We start from the raw sequence: 16,768 nt of genomic DNA, 5'->3' as shown, positions 1-16,768 counted from the left end.
ATATATACAGTTTAAATCTAAAGCTGTGGTTTTCTGAAATTAATAGCTACGAAGAACAGAATTTTAAAATTATAAAACAAAAATAAGCATTCAACCACCTGAAGGTTAGTTTAGCCATATGATGAATGCATGCATCCCAGGACAGGTACTGGAGTGGGTACCTCCACTTGCCAGCACCTGCCACCACTTGCTTCCAGTGGTACATGCAAAGTGCTGCCTTTATACAATATTTCCTGATTATAATACTTCCAAATATTTACAAGGTTGTAACTAGCAATTTAAGCTGTAAATAAACAAGCATAAATTGTTTTTCTTCCCCACCTGTAATGTTTGCGACCTCTGTTTATTATCATCTTCCTTTTTATTGTCAAATAATAACTGTAGGTAGAACAGCAAGTCAAGAATGGCCTTGTCCATTTCAGTCAAGGCTTTCAGACTTGCAGTGTTTATTTCAGGGCCAAAATTCTTCCAGCCATCTAAAAATCTGCTAACAAATAATCTAGATATAATGCTGTGACTCATGTCTGAAGTTCATACAAGGATCTCAAAACTGTATCTGAAAACCCAGGTGGAGAAGGTGGTGGTCACCATGTGTCTCTCTGCCATCACCTTCTGTTTTCCTTACCATACTGATTGCCTGCAGTGATAAAATTAAGCAGGAGCCTGATAGTGGTGGCTCTGACTTCCTGGTTTGTGCATGCTTGCACTGAGAGAGGCGTGAGATGTCGTTTTGTCCTTACACTCTATGTCTTATTGTGGGGTTTGGCACCTCCTGCCTCTCCCTTGCGTTCCTGAGCTGCCTGTCAGTCTGAGTGACAGTCCTCAGCTAGCAAACGGAGTATAAAAGGGAGACAGCTCTATGCTTTGTACTACCAGGAGGATTTCTGAGCTTCCAGTTGCCTTATCCCTTTTCAGTGTGTTTGCTGAGAGAATAACTCATTCCTGTCATGGCTAATGGGTAAGAGAAAATCATACTAATGCTTCTCTAATGCAAAGGGCAGCGGGGATGGGATATATTGTTCTGGTAGATGCATAAAAGGGAGTTACATGAAATGCAGCACAGCAGTAACCCCACTTCCTGTTTCCATTCTATTTCACCAACTCAGATTACGAAATGGGAGAGAAGTGAAACATAAGCTGCTTTAGCTAAATTAAGTTCATGCTGAGATCAGATTTTGCTTAAACATAGCTGATAACATAGAATTGGTTCTCCAAACATGACCGTGCCTTCCCAGGGCTCTGACAAAGTGTTTGCCCAGTAACTGCCTACCCTTATTTTGTCCATAGACAACATTTTTCTTCCCACCTACAAAATCTGTATTATTTGTCCTTTGCTATTTCATCTACCAGCTTTAAACTAAGAAAAATATCACTAGACTCAAGTAAAAGACGTATACACTGGCAGAAGAGGAAAATCAAGATAATTGTTTGTATCTTCTATTAACCATATAAGCTGACGCATGTATTTCACAACATTTGAACCAATTTTTTTAAATGGTTGGGAACTTCCTGTAAATGGCTGCTCACCAGGCTTTCCAAATGCTTTTCTTCTCTATGCCACGATTAAAGGCTTTTTAAAATTGGATGATGTTCAAAGGATCGCTGAAGGTAAATTTACTTCAGAGATGTTAAATCAAACCTTCTTTGAAGGGCTTCATCTGACCCATTTGCAAGACATGTTTTTCTTGCTTTGACGCTGTTGACTTGCTCACATGATTTGCCACTGACCTTTTAATTCGCTTCATGTCTTGAGTCATTTCTGATTTATAGCAATAAAAGACTTCTTGGGGCATTGTTTTGCATAGAATGAAGGTTTCATAGAAGAAAATAACTTGGACGAAACAGACACACCATGTTAATGTTTCACTCAAAAGCTGCAACAAAATGGAGATGTTAGATTCTTTTGCTCTAGCCACATTGCTGGTGCAATGGAGTTACTATTGCAAAGAGCCTCCCAAAAAAGTTTTCTCATCTCTTACAAGTGCAGACTTAGTGTTCTTGTTGTTGGGTGGTTTGTGCACATAAGCACATCTAAGCAAGACTTCAACTGAATAAAATCCAATTGGACAGACTTCTTGCAAAGAAATAATTTATCCCCTAATTTATCCAGCATAGATCTAACAACTGAGAGATTTCAGCACAGGGAGAGGATTGAGAATTAATGATAAAAATCTCTGGTTTGAGTCATACATGTAATTGTATGGAAGAGCAGAGAGTAAATACACAATACTCTTTCCCAAGAAGATCTTACCTAAATGCTGTGTGTCATGGGTTTGCATGAAGGCGTTTGGCCGCTTCTGTTTGAAGTTGTTTCACCTCTTACATGTAAGCTAAGTTTATGGACATTTTTAGAAGAAAGACTGTCCAGAAAGAGTTTTTACAAGATGAGTATGTAAGCCACTGAGTAAGTTCTTTGCTTTGGCAGAGATATAGTTTTCTTTATTTCAGTCTGAAGTTACAATGTGTACAGGACCTCTGCTCTGGGAACTAAAGGGTCAACAAAAAGGAGAGGAAAAGTTCATGATGATAGTGTGATAGCACCCAGCAGAGAAGAAGGAGAGAAAAGGCTTTTTATTTTATAATGTTAAGTGACTATAGAGGTTTGGGACACATTTTCTGAATGCAGGAATACATTTAGTAGAAGTATACTTATTAAACAAATATGAGGTTTGAAATCTGTAGGTATGCTTTTGCTATAACCCTCTCCTGAGTAGACACCTTGAGCTTCCCTCCATAAGCTCATGCAATATTCCATAACATTTCTAGAGGAGGAAAGATCAAACAGGGCCTTGTAGGCTTTATGAAAACAGGACAAATCTGCCAAGAGCAATTAATGAGCAGTAGGTGTTGAAGGAATGACAGATTTCCTGTATAGGTGGCTTTTACCAAAATACATACATACTAAAATATATGTACATAAAATAGTATGTATTTTGAACAAAATATATATATTTAAAAAAAAACCAACAACAAAAACATCCCACCCCAAAACAAACAACTGACATTGCCCCCAGTGTTTCACATACCTTGCATGTTCATCAGACAGCAGGCTCCTATCCGCTGCTGGTAGTTACTTCCAAAGTAAAAACTGTATTAAACACGACGTGGTGGCACTCCAATAGATAGAATAAGCCTGATGCAGAGGAATAGACAGCAGGAGAGTGCAGAGCACAAGAGAAAAGTGTTCCAATAAAATTAGGTCAGTCCGAGGTAACATGAATGTAGACATGAAGTTTGAAAAACATCTCCAGTCCTATTCTGTGAATTTGCCGATCCTGAAGATGGGACTTCAGCTGAGCTGGTGAGATGAACAGTTTTCTGCTTAGTGTGGATTTGTAAGCTCTTTTGAGAAGGAATGGCTCTTCTCGAGACTTTGGAAAGAATGAATGGCTGAAAATAAATAAAAATGCTGCTGTTAGTGGCTTCTGTGGTACAGCTTGAGGCTAACTCCACATGAAGTTGAGCAGGTGCCTCGTTTGGGCTGCATAGCCAGTATTGATAATGTGATGCCACAAGCCACACTTCTGCAGTATAAGCAGAGCCTGGGGTTTGGGCAAGGGCTGAATATGGCTCCTCTGTGCCAGCCTCCTTCTGCTCCACTGTAAGATCCATGCAAGTACTTGTTCCAACCCAAAATCTTCCTTCATATTCATGTTTAACCCTAACAACAAACATATCCTTTGGCTCCCATATACTAGAATTTTTAGTCCTTCTCCTTTTTTCAGGTATTGACACCTATTCAAGCCCAGTTCGAAATTCAAGTGAGCCTTGTAGATTTCCCATCAACAATGATCTCAAAGTATCACAGAACCTGAGCAAAACCAGCCTGTCGGTGCCTCCAGCATAGCTGAGGTACATGACGGCTCACATTCCAGTACAGGCAGGCTGAGTTGTGGCAGATGAAGTAGTTATGGTTGTCTGCCCCACCCTTCTGTAGGAGGTTTCTTTCCCCACTCTAATACTGCATATAATATAAAACCACATATGTTCATATGCTCCTCAGCTGCTGCATCTTATCATCTGGTGCATTAATGTCAGCTGGCTGCTTTTGACTCTTACCTCAGGGATGTGAATTCCTGTAGGCAACAAGCTCTCAAGTAGCTAAGCGCAGATTGCTTATGCTTTTCAGGAGCTTCTAACCTTAGGCTGTATGAGTTCCATCCCACAGTCACACAGACAATTCCAGAGAAAAAGGATTGCTCAATAATGGAAGGAGGAGAGGAAGTCTCAGTTCTACAGGCACAGTTTGATAGTTTCTGGTTCTGTTTCTTTCGATATACAGCTTAGACCAGTAGTTTCTGAGCCAGCCATGAAGTGCAATCCAGGACAAGAGAATTCTCATAAAATCTTGCTGTACTCCTCCCCCCATTTGATTAATGCCCTCTTTTCTGCTCTGACTTCTGCTGTTTCACTGCCAGTAATGGGCAGGTGCCCACCTAGCTGGCTTTTTGCTCTTCCTGGCTCTCAAGCTGCTCACATCAAGGCTGGCACATCAGAAGACTCTCAGCTTACCACAATATTTGTTTGCTCTTTTCTGCTAAAAAGCATGGAATTTGCCACTGGCAGGAGGATGCAGCAAGCCTCTCCATCCTGGCCAGAGCACAAGGAGAAGATGTAACAGTAACCACTTAGGAGGTTCAGAGTTGGGCTTGAAAGTGCCTTGGTTCAGTCTGGGAGAATCAGTTAAAATCATGGCAAGTTGCCCAAATGATTATTTGAAAGAAATGCCCATTGTTGACAAATGTTGGCACATTTTTTTCTTTACTTGCCATCTACTTTGGAGGAGAAATACAAAATCATCAAGCAATCCTTCTCTGGGCATCAGTGCATGTGCTGGTTTGTAATGGATTAATTGAACTGTGAGTCATTTGAAAATTAATCTACTTCTCTTTCTTCTTCACTCTGTTCTTTGTCTTGGTCTTATGTATTAGTTTAGACTTAATGCCCTTGAAATTGGAGGTACTTTTGGGTGGTTCATCACAATAATAACCCTTCCTAATCTTATTGATGGACAGACTTCTGAAAACTATAAGCTATTATGCAGGATAAAATTCTATTAAAATGAGGAAAGGACCAGCCTGGGTAGGTTTGTATGTGCATCAGAGATCAGCGCATGAGAGAATTTTATTGTATGCAGACCCTGTGTTTAAAATGAGTCTTGGTCACACTTCATCACTAACTTTTTGCTGGGATAACCACGCATATGGGTGAAGGAAAGTGTCTCTAGCATGGCGTCTTGCAGGAAGGTAGGAAGGGTGTATAAAAGATTGCTGCTAGAAAACAGAATGCTTTGCTTCCTGTGCTTCCTGTTCTGTTGTGTAGTGTTGCTACACGTTGATAACAGTCTCCTGCTTGCTTTACACTGCTTGTTTGTACATAGAATGCTCCTGAATGAAACACCACCACCATCCTCATATTTATTTCAGTGCATGGAAAACTGCAGGAAGGCTTATTAGCAAAAATTTTGTTAAAAAGGACTCTAAAATAACCTGAGGGAAGGCTCAAGTTTTCTTATAGCTTACCTGCATTCTTTAGATAGGAGCATGAACCGTGAGCTCTATGTTTTTTAGAGCAGCACTGACAGGAAGGTGGGGGGAGAAGAGAAAGCTCTCCTGATGTAAAGCTGAAATCCAGAACACAGAGTGACATCAGAAGATGCTAGAAGTAATTTACAGAAATAACAGCACACATCTTTTTTCACTGTATTTCTTGACAGGGAAGCCCTAAATCATGAACTTTCTACAATTTTCAATGAGTTGTGGGATATGGATGTTAACCGCCTTATGCCTGGGAAAGACTACACAATTGATTTGCAGGTAACCAATTGCTAAGTCACATAAGGATTAAGGGCAATATGGTACTATAGGAAAATGTGTTGGCAAAACATCATTTTGCCCGTGCTTTATCCTTTCCATTAAATGCATAGGCAGGATTTCCTAATAATGGGAGAGGGAACAGTACAGAGAACACATTAATGATCCATGCTACCTGGGCGTTGGTTCCAAGTGGAAAAGTCTTTCAGGTGTCTGTCTTGGGTCCTGTAATATATCTTTATATATTATAAATATATTTTTAACTTGGGTCCTATTTATATCTCTATCAGTGGCCTGGAGGAGAAGATGGAGTGCAACCTTTCCAATTATGCAGATGATGGCAAACTGTGGTGTTGAAATTTCATAGGAAGACAATTCCTAACAAAGAATCCCAAAAGCATTATGGGGTTTGTTTTGATTATTATAAAGGCAGGCACTGTCTCCTCTAAGGACATCTTACTTCTTTCATTGTCTTACTCTAATGTTTCTCCTAGGGAAAAGCAGGTGCTGTGCAGCAAGGTGACAGCGCAGCAAGACGTCTGTTTCACAACGTAAATGAAGAGCACCTGAAGAGCATAAAAACTTTTGCAAGTGAGATTCTTTTGTTAATGATGTAAATCATTAACATTCTTGTTAATGTAAAATGTAAAAGTAACATTCTTTTGTTAATGATGGAAATGACATGAAGAATCTGTGTTGGGTTTTAAGTGTTTGCTAATATATAACATCCTATTTAATTTAGATGGTGATGAGGATCAGGCCTTATGTAATTTGAAAGTACTTAGAATCATAGAATCAGAATAGTTAGGGTTGGAAAGAACTTTAAGATCATCAAGTTCCAACCCCCTTGCCGTGGGCAGGGACACCTCACACTAAACCATATCACCCAAGGCTTCGTCCAGCCTGGTCTTGAATACTTCCAGGGATGGAGCGTTCCCAGCCTCCCTGGGCAACCCATTCCAGGTGCCTCACCACCCTTACAGGAAAGAATTTCCTCCTTATAGCCAATCTAAACTTCCCCTGTGTAAGTTTTAACCCATTACCCCTTTTCCTATCACTACAGTCCCTAATGAAGAGTCCCTCCCCAGCATCCCTATAGGCCCCCTTCAGGTACTGGAAGGCTGCTATGAGGTCCCCACGCAGCCTTCTCTTCTCCAGGCTGAACAGCCCCAACTTTCTCAGCTTGTCTTCATACGGGAGGTGCTCCAGTTCCCACAACATTTGCATGGATGTTACCTGTAGCCTCAGGCAGAACATCCTTGTCCTTAGCCAGATCTAAATTTCTCTGTGGTTCTTCCACTACAAAGTGAAATGGAAGAGAGGCTTACCATTGCTTTGATGTTATTCTGGGTATTGATAAAGATGTCAGTCATCTTTTCTCCTTTGCTCACAGCTTCTAGCCCTTTCAGATAACACAAAGTCCACAGCTACTGCTTGCATCTCTGTGGAAGGTTATACTTCAAGCATGTCTATGAATGCATGTTTCCTTCCCTGATTTTCTTTTCTCCGGATAGAGTTACTTTAATCAAACAGCCGGCATAATGGGGAGCACTGGTTTTCTCTGTTTCCCCCCACTCCTCTCTGAGCCACACAATCCTGTCCTTAAGTGAGGGCAGCTCTGGTACTCAGCAAACCTTACACCAACTTCCTTCAGCTCACTAACTTGGCAGGGAATTACTTAGGTTTTTGACCTCATGTACTTTTCTATCAGTTTGGTGTGATGAGCATGAGTAGATGAAGTGATGGCAGGGAGCAAAAGGGGTGAAAAGGAGAAAATTAACCCATTTGCTCAGTGGCCACATGCCCAAGCTCAAGCCATCTTGTATAGGTTTATGCTGTATTATTCCTCTCCTGAACTAAGGCTCACAAAGCCTCCCACCAGCTTAGTTCAAATTTGTAAGTTGTCTGTAATTTTGATGGCCAGAAATAAGGTCATTACTGCTTCAGCACCTGGTTCCATAAAGAAGATCAATAGTGAGCTGTTTATCTTAAAAAGAAGTCCAGCAGTGTTCTAGCCTGTAGTCACCCCCAGGCTTACACCTAACAATGTACCCAAGAATGAAACTTGACAAATAAAGCAGCATTGTTCTCTAAGGCCTGTCAAGGCATATTATGTGGCATCTTTCCATTATGGCACTCTCCAGTGTCTGGATCACAGGTACTATTAAGCCTTCATTCATCAGAATGAGCATGCTGAAAGTTTCTCTTTTTTTTTGCAGCCTTTATTTCCTTATTGGACAACTATGAGACATCAACTGGTGTAGCAGAGGTAGTGACTCCAGAAGAAATAGCTGAAAACAATCGTTTTCTTGATGCTATCTTAGCGACAAAAGTAATGAAAGTGAGTAACACAGATATTTTTAAGTCACTAAAAACACTGAATTAAAAGCTAAACTGTTGCATATATCCTGGTATTCTATCCTTCAGCTAGCTCATGAATATCTGCTTAAAAAAAACCTAGCAAAGCCAAACGTTGCCGATTTCAAACATCAGCTCTATGACATCTGGTTCCAGCTCTACCCCAGGAAAAGAGGAGACAGGTATGTTGAATGGATATGGCCCCTGCTAATCTCTCCACTTCTCTGATTTAGGTAAATATATAAGCCAAACTGCTGTCTGTTACACAAAGGACTGAAAGACAGCCTCAGGTATTCATTGCTCCCACAGAGATTGTGTTTAAAGACTTACTGATACTAGGAGTACTGACCCTTGGGGTACACAACTGGTGAATTGCCTCCAGCTGCATTTTATGTCCCTAATCACAGGCCTTCAACCACAGACATATATTCATTCATCCATCCACCTTTCAGCCTACCACATCATCCACTTTTCTAATCTGTACTTTGTCAGTTTGTCTATGAATCTGTTATGGGAGACAGTGCCAGAAGCCCTGCTAAAATCTGGATAAGCAGCAGTGATGCATCTGTGGCACTTACTAGCAACCTTCATGATCCAATTAAGACGTTGTGGCTAGATTTTATTGCAATATTTGTGCAAAGTAAGAAAGAAAACCTAACAAATCCAGACAGATAAAAAAACTACTCATAAATCAGCCTAACCAAGCTTGTACATCTTACCTTTCACCTATGCCCATCTGAATTATTTAAATGTTTAAACAGTGCGAGAGACCTATATATAAATAAACCTTATTCTTTGGTTTATTACAGCCCTGATTCTTGTGGTTTTGAACATGTTTTTGTTGGAGAAACGAGGCGTGGTAAACAGATATTAGGTCTGCACAACTGGGTGCAATTTTACCTTCAGGAAAAGCGCAACCAAATCGATTACAGGGGATATGTCACTCGGAAGAACAAAACCAGGGTAAGAACAAGCAGGGTGCCTTTGCAAGTAAGACAAATGGATATGGAGATAAAAGCTGTGGCAATGAATCAAGGCACAACAATGCCATCATAGGCTCAAGTGTTTTGAATCTGATTTGCCTAGGTGTATATAAGAAGAAATATGAGCATGCCCTCAGGTCTAGCTTCTTTTTTTGTTTTGTAAACCCTATTTTAAAAAGTAGTAATGGTGGTTACAGAATCACAACACTGCTGAAACTTAACTGAGATAAATGATCACACATTCTCCAGAAGACAGGGAAAAGGCTGTGCTCCAGCTATAACACCCTGGCAAAGCAAGGATGACTGAATCTCACAATGCTCTCAAAAATCTTGAGTCAGAAATTCTATCTGCCTGGCTGCAGCTGTTTCGGAAATAATTCATTGTTCTATTTGTGCTTTCAGCCTGACAAAGATGACCAAGTTTTGAGCATCCAGTTCAGCTGGAAGGGCTCAGTCAAGCCAATTGGAAGCACCTTTATTGGTGTCAGCCCGGAGTTTGAATTTGCCCTTTACACCATCATTTTCCTGCTGTCTGAAGGAAAGGTCACACGTGAAACAGTGATGATAGAGGAATACAAGCTACAGATAGTTGTTTGCCGCCATGGTCACCACATTGGAACAGCATATCCAGTACTCCTCAACACTGGTAGTGAAGACTAGTACCTAGAGTGATCAGGCAACATTTTTTGGGGGGGTAGGGAAAGAGGAGAAGGGAAAGGAATAGGGACCAAATAGCAGAGTAAGTTGAGGTGTTGCTTTATACAACTGATTTTGAGTAAAAATTGATGACTCATTTGCTTTTGGTCTGCAATGGAGTGTTTAATCAACAGTGTGCCATGGCTCAGTGTCTGACAAGTCTTGAGACATATTTCTGCTCATATTAAAAGCTGGATCAAACTTACATCAGCCTTCCTTTATGCATGATAACCCTATACTTTTAAACAGATAATGGAATTTAGGGAAAGGTCATATTAAAATTGATACATATTTCTCTTATTTGTTAGCTACTGCATATCTGAAAAAGAAATAATCACACATTGCTTACATGTTGCCTTCCGACAGGAACTTTGATTTGGCACAAACAGAACCAGACGTTCTTTTCTTCTCATTTAATACAACATTAATTTCAAATGCATTTTTACAATTACAGTGCCTTGGACACATAGGAAATGCTTTCAGCTGTGAGAATGGTCATCAGATCCATCAGATCAACAGCAGGTCTATCACTGCATCAGCTTTGCCCAGGTTTTGTAGAAGCCACAGCCAGCTTTATCTCACCTAACTTTAAAAGTCCATGGTACAGGCACTTGTGTTCCCATTACAGGCAGCAATGCCTGAAGTCACTTACCTGCTTGTGTAACCTGCATAAGCGTTAGATGAATGTCCATACATAATCCATTTACTAGATCCCCAGTGACAGTAATGAGATCACTGAGGACACCTGGTCCTAGTCCTGGACCTGGTCACTGGTCCTTCTGCTTATGTGGACATGCCTGCCTCTGTTTTTCCACAATGTGTTCAATATTCAAGTGAAAAGGAATGCAATGCTTTTCCTTCCCATAGCAATGCAGAAAAAGGCATATACTGACACCCTCAGTGTGTCAAGGACTGGTTAGATATGCACATCCCACAAGATTTTTTCAACAAAGCAAGGATCTTTAGTCACACTGGTAAAAACTGCTTTTGTCTGTCTGTTTTCCTGAAGAGGACCAGAAAAATTGGCCTATTGCTGTGGAATGTAAAACAGTAGGAAAAAATCAGGCTGAGAAAGTTGGGGCTGTTCAGCCTGGAGAAGAGAAGGCTGCGTGAAGACCTCATAGCAGCTTTTCAGTATCTGAAGGGGGTCTGTATGGATGCTGGGGAGGGACTCTTCACTAGAGACTGTAGTGACAGGACAAGGGGTAATGGGTTCAAACTTAAACAGGGGAAGTTTAAATCAGATATAATGAAGAAATTCTTTACTGTTAGGGTGGTGAGGCACTGGAATGGGTTGCCCAGGGAAGTTGTGAATGCTCCAATCCCTGGCAGTGTTCAAGGCCAGGTTAGACAGAGCATTGGGTGGCATGGTTTAGTGTGAGGTGTCCCTGCCCATGGCAGGGGCGTTGGAACTTGATGATCTTAAGGTCCTTTCCAACCCTAACTATTCTATGATTCTATGATTCTATGAAATAAAGTACCTTTGGAAAACAGGAAAGACTTTACACAGACCCCTGCAGGGATTTAAAATGTTTTCCCTTTCTTTAAGAATTTTTCATATACTCCCCATATACTTCATCAGCCGTAGGAGGCTTTACCACTCATGGAATTTGGTCCTAAGCTACAGTAACCCATGTCCTATAGCACAGCCTGGCATTTATTTACATACTTAGAAACATTACAGAGAACAAGCCAAGGGTTCCTACAGCTGTTGAAACTACAGAGAGGCTTTTGAGGTATAATACACAAGAGGAACAATGAGATAACAGCAATAGACCAGCAACTGATAGGCACTGATGAACAAATTCACCTTTCTCTGCAGCACCAAGAGCTACTGAAGTGCAAAAGAGTCCAAAATAAGGTTCTGGTTCATCTGAAGCACGTAGGGTCTGAGGCAGATACTGGAAATGGTACAAAATCACTGAGCTGTCACACGGAATACCTGCTCTGTGGAAGGTGAAAGGCACTGAGTGTCCTTCAGGTTGGAGAACTTCCCTGCAGCCAAAGGTCCACAGGTCATACCGCAGGCCCTGGCTGATCTTCAGGAGTCCTTCTTCACCTTTGCATATGTAGCAGGGCAGAACTGAGAATAGAGTTGAGCCAGCAAAGCCTGGGATGTGATCTCTAACCTTGTCCCATGGCTCAGTTTATTCCATACATGCACTGCATAGGTGTTTTCAAGGAGCTTGTGAAGCACTGAGGGGCTGATGGCTTCAAATAACTTCTTCCAGTCCTGCCAGGGAATGGGATAAAAGGCTTCTGAGGGAAGAGCACTCACACCTTTACAGCTCATAGTGCTCTGGATATTACTGATGGAGCACCACTTCTTAAACACACGTGTTAGGAGACCTGGCCCCTGGTGCGCCCAGATCCAGCCATTGTAATTGTCTACGAAGTCCTGCATGCAAAGCTCTATGTACCCATGCTTGGGTTTAAAGGACAGAAAAGCCCCATTCAGCACATCTTGAGACTGAATACCAAGGGCATTGGTGAGGTTCTTCAAGTTCTTAAGCACAATGAAGTCTGTGTCCAGGTAGATGCCACCAAATTTCCACATGATGGCAATTCTGCAGGCATCGGACAGGACAGGTAAGAAATAAGGCTCCCAGCGCTGCTGAGCCTGCAAGTACCACTTTGCCAGAGGTGTTCCAGAGAAAAGCTCTGTCAAGTCCAGGGGCTGGATTTCCACATTGGGGAAGCAGCTCAGCAACGAGAAGCCCCAGTGTTTGGGTAACGAGGCGTTCCTGTTTGCCAAGCCCTTCATGAGCACCACGACCCTTGTCCCAGGGTGCGTCCTCGCTGCTGACTCCACAGAGCACATGAACAGGTAACTTGGGTCAGTTCGCTCCGATGTCTCCACAAAAAACACATTCCCTGGGGAAGGAGGGGGCCCACTGGCAGTAGGATGGGGAAGGGAAGGCAAAACCAGTTCACACCTGCTTTGTGTAGGCAAGCTGTAGAGCTGGCTCTCAGCGTCCTCTCCAGTTCTCCAGTAGAACATGACAGAAGCAAAGAACAAAAAGGAAACAGTGAGGATAGACAGAGCCCCGAGCCTGTGGCTGAGCAGCACTGTGGTCAGTTTTGGCAGGCAGTTGGACATGCTGGACAGTCTTGCTCCAGCCAGAGCCTGCTCTCCCAAGACAGTCGTGATCTGAAGAGGAGAAAAGAAGAAAAAGGCACTGACAGAAAAGGCAGCAGACCACGGACAGCCTCTGGACAACACCACGGCACAGCAGAACTCTCCTTCTGCCACCTCAGGGCAGCATGCCTAAATTATGCCTTTTGGTCATTTCTGAAACAGTCTCCTGGCTTCTCCATATTGTCACAGGGCCTTCAGATCTCACATCAGAAACTACTGCCCATCTTTGCATCCCCATGTTTCAAACATAAAATACAAGTCTCTCTTTCCTGTGTATCACAAACCCAGACTGATCCTCAGTTCTGTCCATGTATGTTACCCATGTAAGTTGTGCTTGCTGCTTGGAAGGACATATGGCATTTGATGCACAAATGGCATGCCTTCACGTTGGTGCACAACAAACTGGGAACACCATTAGAGGCTTTATCTATCATCTAGAATTTCAGGTTATTCTGTACATGAGACAAATATGCAAAAAACCCTAGGACAAGGAAATAGGAATGAACCTGATGAATATTCCTGGAGCTCTGTCAACAGCTATTGTGTGGATCTGCTGCTCCGATGAAAACTTCTCATTATGGTATTTTTCTCCTGATACACAAGCTGCCTGTTCCAGAGCCAAACAAAAATACCAAACCCCCAGTTCTGTCAGTTCATATCAAGAGCCCTCAGCTTCCCAGGCTGTTGATCCAGCAGTTGCTGCCTTTCAAAAACAACCGCCTGCCCCTACATAGAGCCTGGCCCATTTTTCATGGCACTGTAGGGTAGCAAAATGGATGAATAATGGGAGGGGAATTGATAGAAAGCAGCAGCAGCTTTGAAGGCAGATGCAGACAGTAAGGATAAGAACTGACTAGGTAGAGAGAGTTTCTAGGCTGCTTCCCAACCCTACTCCCCTGCCAAGTCCTCATTTCTACCTCCTCTGGTAGGTGGTGCTGTCTAACCAAATGGTCACCAACCCAGGATGAAAAGGCCATGCTGACTGTGACCTGTGGAATTGCCAGGTGATGGATATGCAATCCCACCTCCACCCTATCCTTACTTTCTCTCTTTGACAGCAACAACAAAAAAAAGAAGTCATTCTAGCTACATTCTCAGCATTAGCATCAGTATTTCGGCCCTTGCCTTCCCTTAAAGTGAAGGAAAACAGAACCAGCACCTCCTGAGTGCACCACTGCGGCCCCAAAGATCAGTGCACAAAAGCACATGAAGAAGCAGCAAGGCATTTAGGATGAGACGAAACAGCTTCAAGTTGTACCAGAGGAGTTTTAGACTGGTTATCAGGAAATATTTATTCACTTAAAGGATTGTCAAGCATTGGAACAAGCTGCCCAGGAAAGTAGTTAAGTCGCTATGCCGGAAGACACGTAGAGGTGGCATTTAGGGATGTGGTTTTGTGATGTACTTGGCAATGCTAGGTTTACAGTTGGACCTGATGATCTTAAATGTCCTTTCCAACCTAAATAATTCTATGATTTCTCCTGCCTCCCTCTGCTCCATCTCCAGATCCCCATAATCCAGAACAGAGAGCTTCAGGATACAGCAAAAGCTTTAATCAACCAGCTGTAACCAAACAGACAGGAAAGAGAACCAAGCTGGCACAATCCATTTGTCATTCATCCCTAAGTACTGTGGCTGGGTGACACACTGAACAATCCATGTAGCCAGAAAATGGCTTGTCAGCCACACTGGGAGGTTTCCAGTGCAACAGCACACAGCCACCACTCTCCCTTCACAAGGCAGTGGGGCTTGGGGGACAGAGAAGAGGCAGCCAGTACACAAATCATCAGGTCTGGATTTGCGGAACACTTTTTTCTCCTGAAGAAAAACACCAGCATGTGCTGTGAGTGTTACAGGCAGGAAAAAAAAAAACATAAAACAAAGAAAACAAAATACTGTTTTTTTACATACCCATTTCTCCCTCCACACCACAACTGTGGTAAATCATGTAAATAATTTTTAGCTTGATAAGCTTTAGAAGAGAAAGGAGGTACAGGCTGGAGGGGACAGAGTCTTTGCTGTAGAGGAAGCAGGAAAGAGTGGCGCTAACGGTGATCAAGCTGCAAGGTTACATGCATATTTTTAGTAAGAGCAAGAACGTCTACTACAATACACTCAGAAATCCTCTTACCCGCTTTTGCAGTGGATAAGAGGACATTTTAGACGCTGCATTAGCCAGTCCATCTATTTCACAAAACAAACGCAGGAAATGTGGCTCTCTACCTTCCTCTGAAATTACAAGTCCCATTGCACAGAAACTGCAAATACTACTCACCTGTTCCTGCTTTCAAGACACCACAGAAGTGACTGCTCAGCTGGAGGTTTTCAAGAGGTTAGTGTCTCTGAGAGCACCTACAACTCCATGTTCTTGCACTTCCTTTTTCTGAAAAGAAATAGAGATGTAGTCTGAACACATGGAGATAGCAAACAGACTGGGGAGGATGTGACATCATACCTTCAGCTATTACAGTGGCTGATACAGAGATCAGGCAGCTGTGCTGTGAATAACCCGTCTAGTTTGAAATTGATGAGGAAAAAAAGCACCAACACTCAAAAAGGAAGAGGGAATCGAAACCCATTATCGCTACACATTAAGCTTTCTACTACGACAGGAAAACGGTTAGTTTTGTTTTCTCCTTTGCTTAGAATTCCCAGTGCTCATGCTGTTTGGGTAGCTGCCATGATAACTGAGCTGAGTTTCACATCACTGTCTCCTCCCACCCCAAGACTTCAGTTCTGAATGCTCCTTTGAACACACACTCTTTAGACCAATTAATTTAGTCATTCATTAGAGAATACTCCCTCTTACATCAGATACTTCATTGAATGACTTTGCCAAATTCAGGTGTCCCTCGTTTCTTGACAGGTTCCCCTTGTCCCTGTACTCAATGGCAGCTGACTGTCCCTTACAGAAGACATGTTCACGCATTTACAAAATGTCACCTTTATCCATACAGCCACTAAGTGTAGCGTTTACTGCAGTTTCTACCAAGTTGGCTGCAACAAATGTCAGGTCTATGTAGTCCCGACCACTCTCCCCTCCCTACATCCTTCCAAGCACTGCAGCACCCTGGATAGACTCATAAGATGCCAATACTAGGGAAGGTCTGTGGAAGGCATCTTATGTTATTCCCAGCCCTTTCATCGATGGATCTCTCCAGGCCCCAGGTCAGGTCTTATCTAGTCACAAAGTCACAGAACAGCTGGGGTTGTAAGGCACCTCTGGAGACCATTTGTCTGACTCCCCTGCTCAAAGCAGCATCACCTACAGCAGGTTGCTCAGGACCATGTCCTCTTGGCTTTCAACATTGTCCAAGGACAGAGACTCTGCAACCTCTCTATGCAACCTCTTCCAGTGGTTCACCACCATTCCTTTCATTCTAATTTCTTGTGTTTTGGTCTGTATCCATTATGTCTTATCCTATCACTGGATTCCACAGAGCCTGGCCTGTGTTCTTTGCCCCAGCCACCTTCAATCAGGTATTTATACACTTTGACAAGACCCCTCCCAAATCTGCTCTTTTTAAAGAAAAATGATCAAGAGTTCTCTCACTCGTCACACAGCACATACTCCATTCCCTTTCTCATCCTAGTGGCCCTTCACTGGATAATCTCCAGTGTATCCGTGTCTCGCTTTTACTGGGAAACCCAGAACCTGACACAGCACTCCCGATGTGTCTCACCAGTGCCAAGCAGTTGGGAAGGATTGCTTCCTTTGGCCTTGCTGGTATTGCTCTACAGAATGCAGGCCAGCAGGCTGTTGGCTGCCTCTGCCACAA

General features: G+C 42.6%; 2 protein-coding genes across 2 annotated transcripts; one reads left to right on the top strand and one right to left on the bottom strand.

Moving 5' to 3' along the window:
• Positions 1-417: 417 nt before the first annotated feature.
• Positions 418-10,055, top strand: LOC133278889 (poly(U)-specific endoribonuclease-B-like). Its single transcript, XM_061472098.1, has 7 exons — positions 418-958; positions 5,717-5,816; positions 6,308-6,404; positions 8,033-8,154; positions 8,241-8,353; positions 8,981-9,134; positions 9,557-10,055. The coding sequence occupies exons 1-7, from the start codon at positions 948-950 to the stop codon at positions 9,812-9,814; spliced, it is 855 nt and encodes a 284-aa protein (XP_061328082.1). The 5' UTR covers positions 418-947; the 3' UTR covers positions 9,815-10,055.
• Positions 10,056-11,486: 1,431 nt separating this feature from the next.
• On the bottom strand, positions 11,487-16,343 carry LOC133278888 (lactosylceramide 4-alpha-galactosyltransferase-like). Its single transcript, XM_061472097.1, has 2 exons — positions 15,265-16,343; positions 11,487-13,001 (listed from the first exon to the last, which is right to left on the bottom strand). Exon 2 carries the CDS (start codon positions 12,948-12,950, stop codon positions 11,892-11,894), a length of 1,059 nt encoding a protein of 352 aa, XP_061328081.1. The 5' UTR covers positions 12,951-13,001; positions 15,265-16,343; the 3' UTR covers positions 11,487-11,891.
• Positions 16,344-16,768: the final 425 nt, after the last annotated feature.

The sequence above is a fragment of the Pezoporus flaviventris genome, unplaced genomic scaffold (assembly GCF_033815535.1).
Source record: "Pezoporus flaviventris isolate CSIRO_AGI_PZ_B2104156 unplaced genomic scaffold, CSIRO_AGI_Pfla_v1 ptg000070l, whole genome shotgun sequence".
NCBI classification, from domain to species: Eukaryota; Metazoa; Chordata; class Aves; order Psittaciformes; family Psittacidae; genus Pezoporus; species Pezoporus flaviventris.
The sequence above is the reverse complement of the archived record's forward strand: the minus strand, read 5'-3'. Positions and strand labels throughout refer to the sequence as shown.

What these genes read in the sequence shown, in the direction of transcription:
- LOC133278889 (XM_061472098.1), top strand. An exon ending in ACTACACAATTGATTTGCAG is followed by an intron (nt 5,817 to 6,307) that starts GTAACCAATTGC and finishes TGTTTCTCCTAG; the next exon opens with GGAAAAGCAGGTGCTGTGCA. An exon ending in CCCAGGAAAAGAGGAGACAG is followed by an intron (nt 8,354 to 8,980) that starts GTATGTTGAATG and finishes GGTTTATTACAG; the next exon opens with CCCTGATTCTTGTGGTTTTG.
- LOC133278888 (XM_061472097.1), bottom strand. Translation starts at nt 12,950, where the DNA reads ATGTCCAACTGCCTGCCAAAACTGACCACAGTGCTGCTCAGCCACAGG.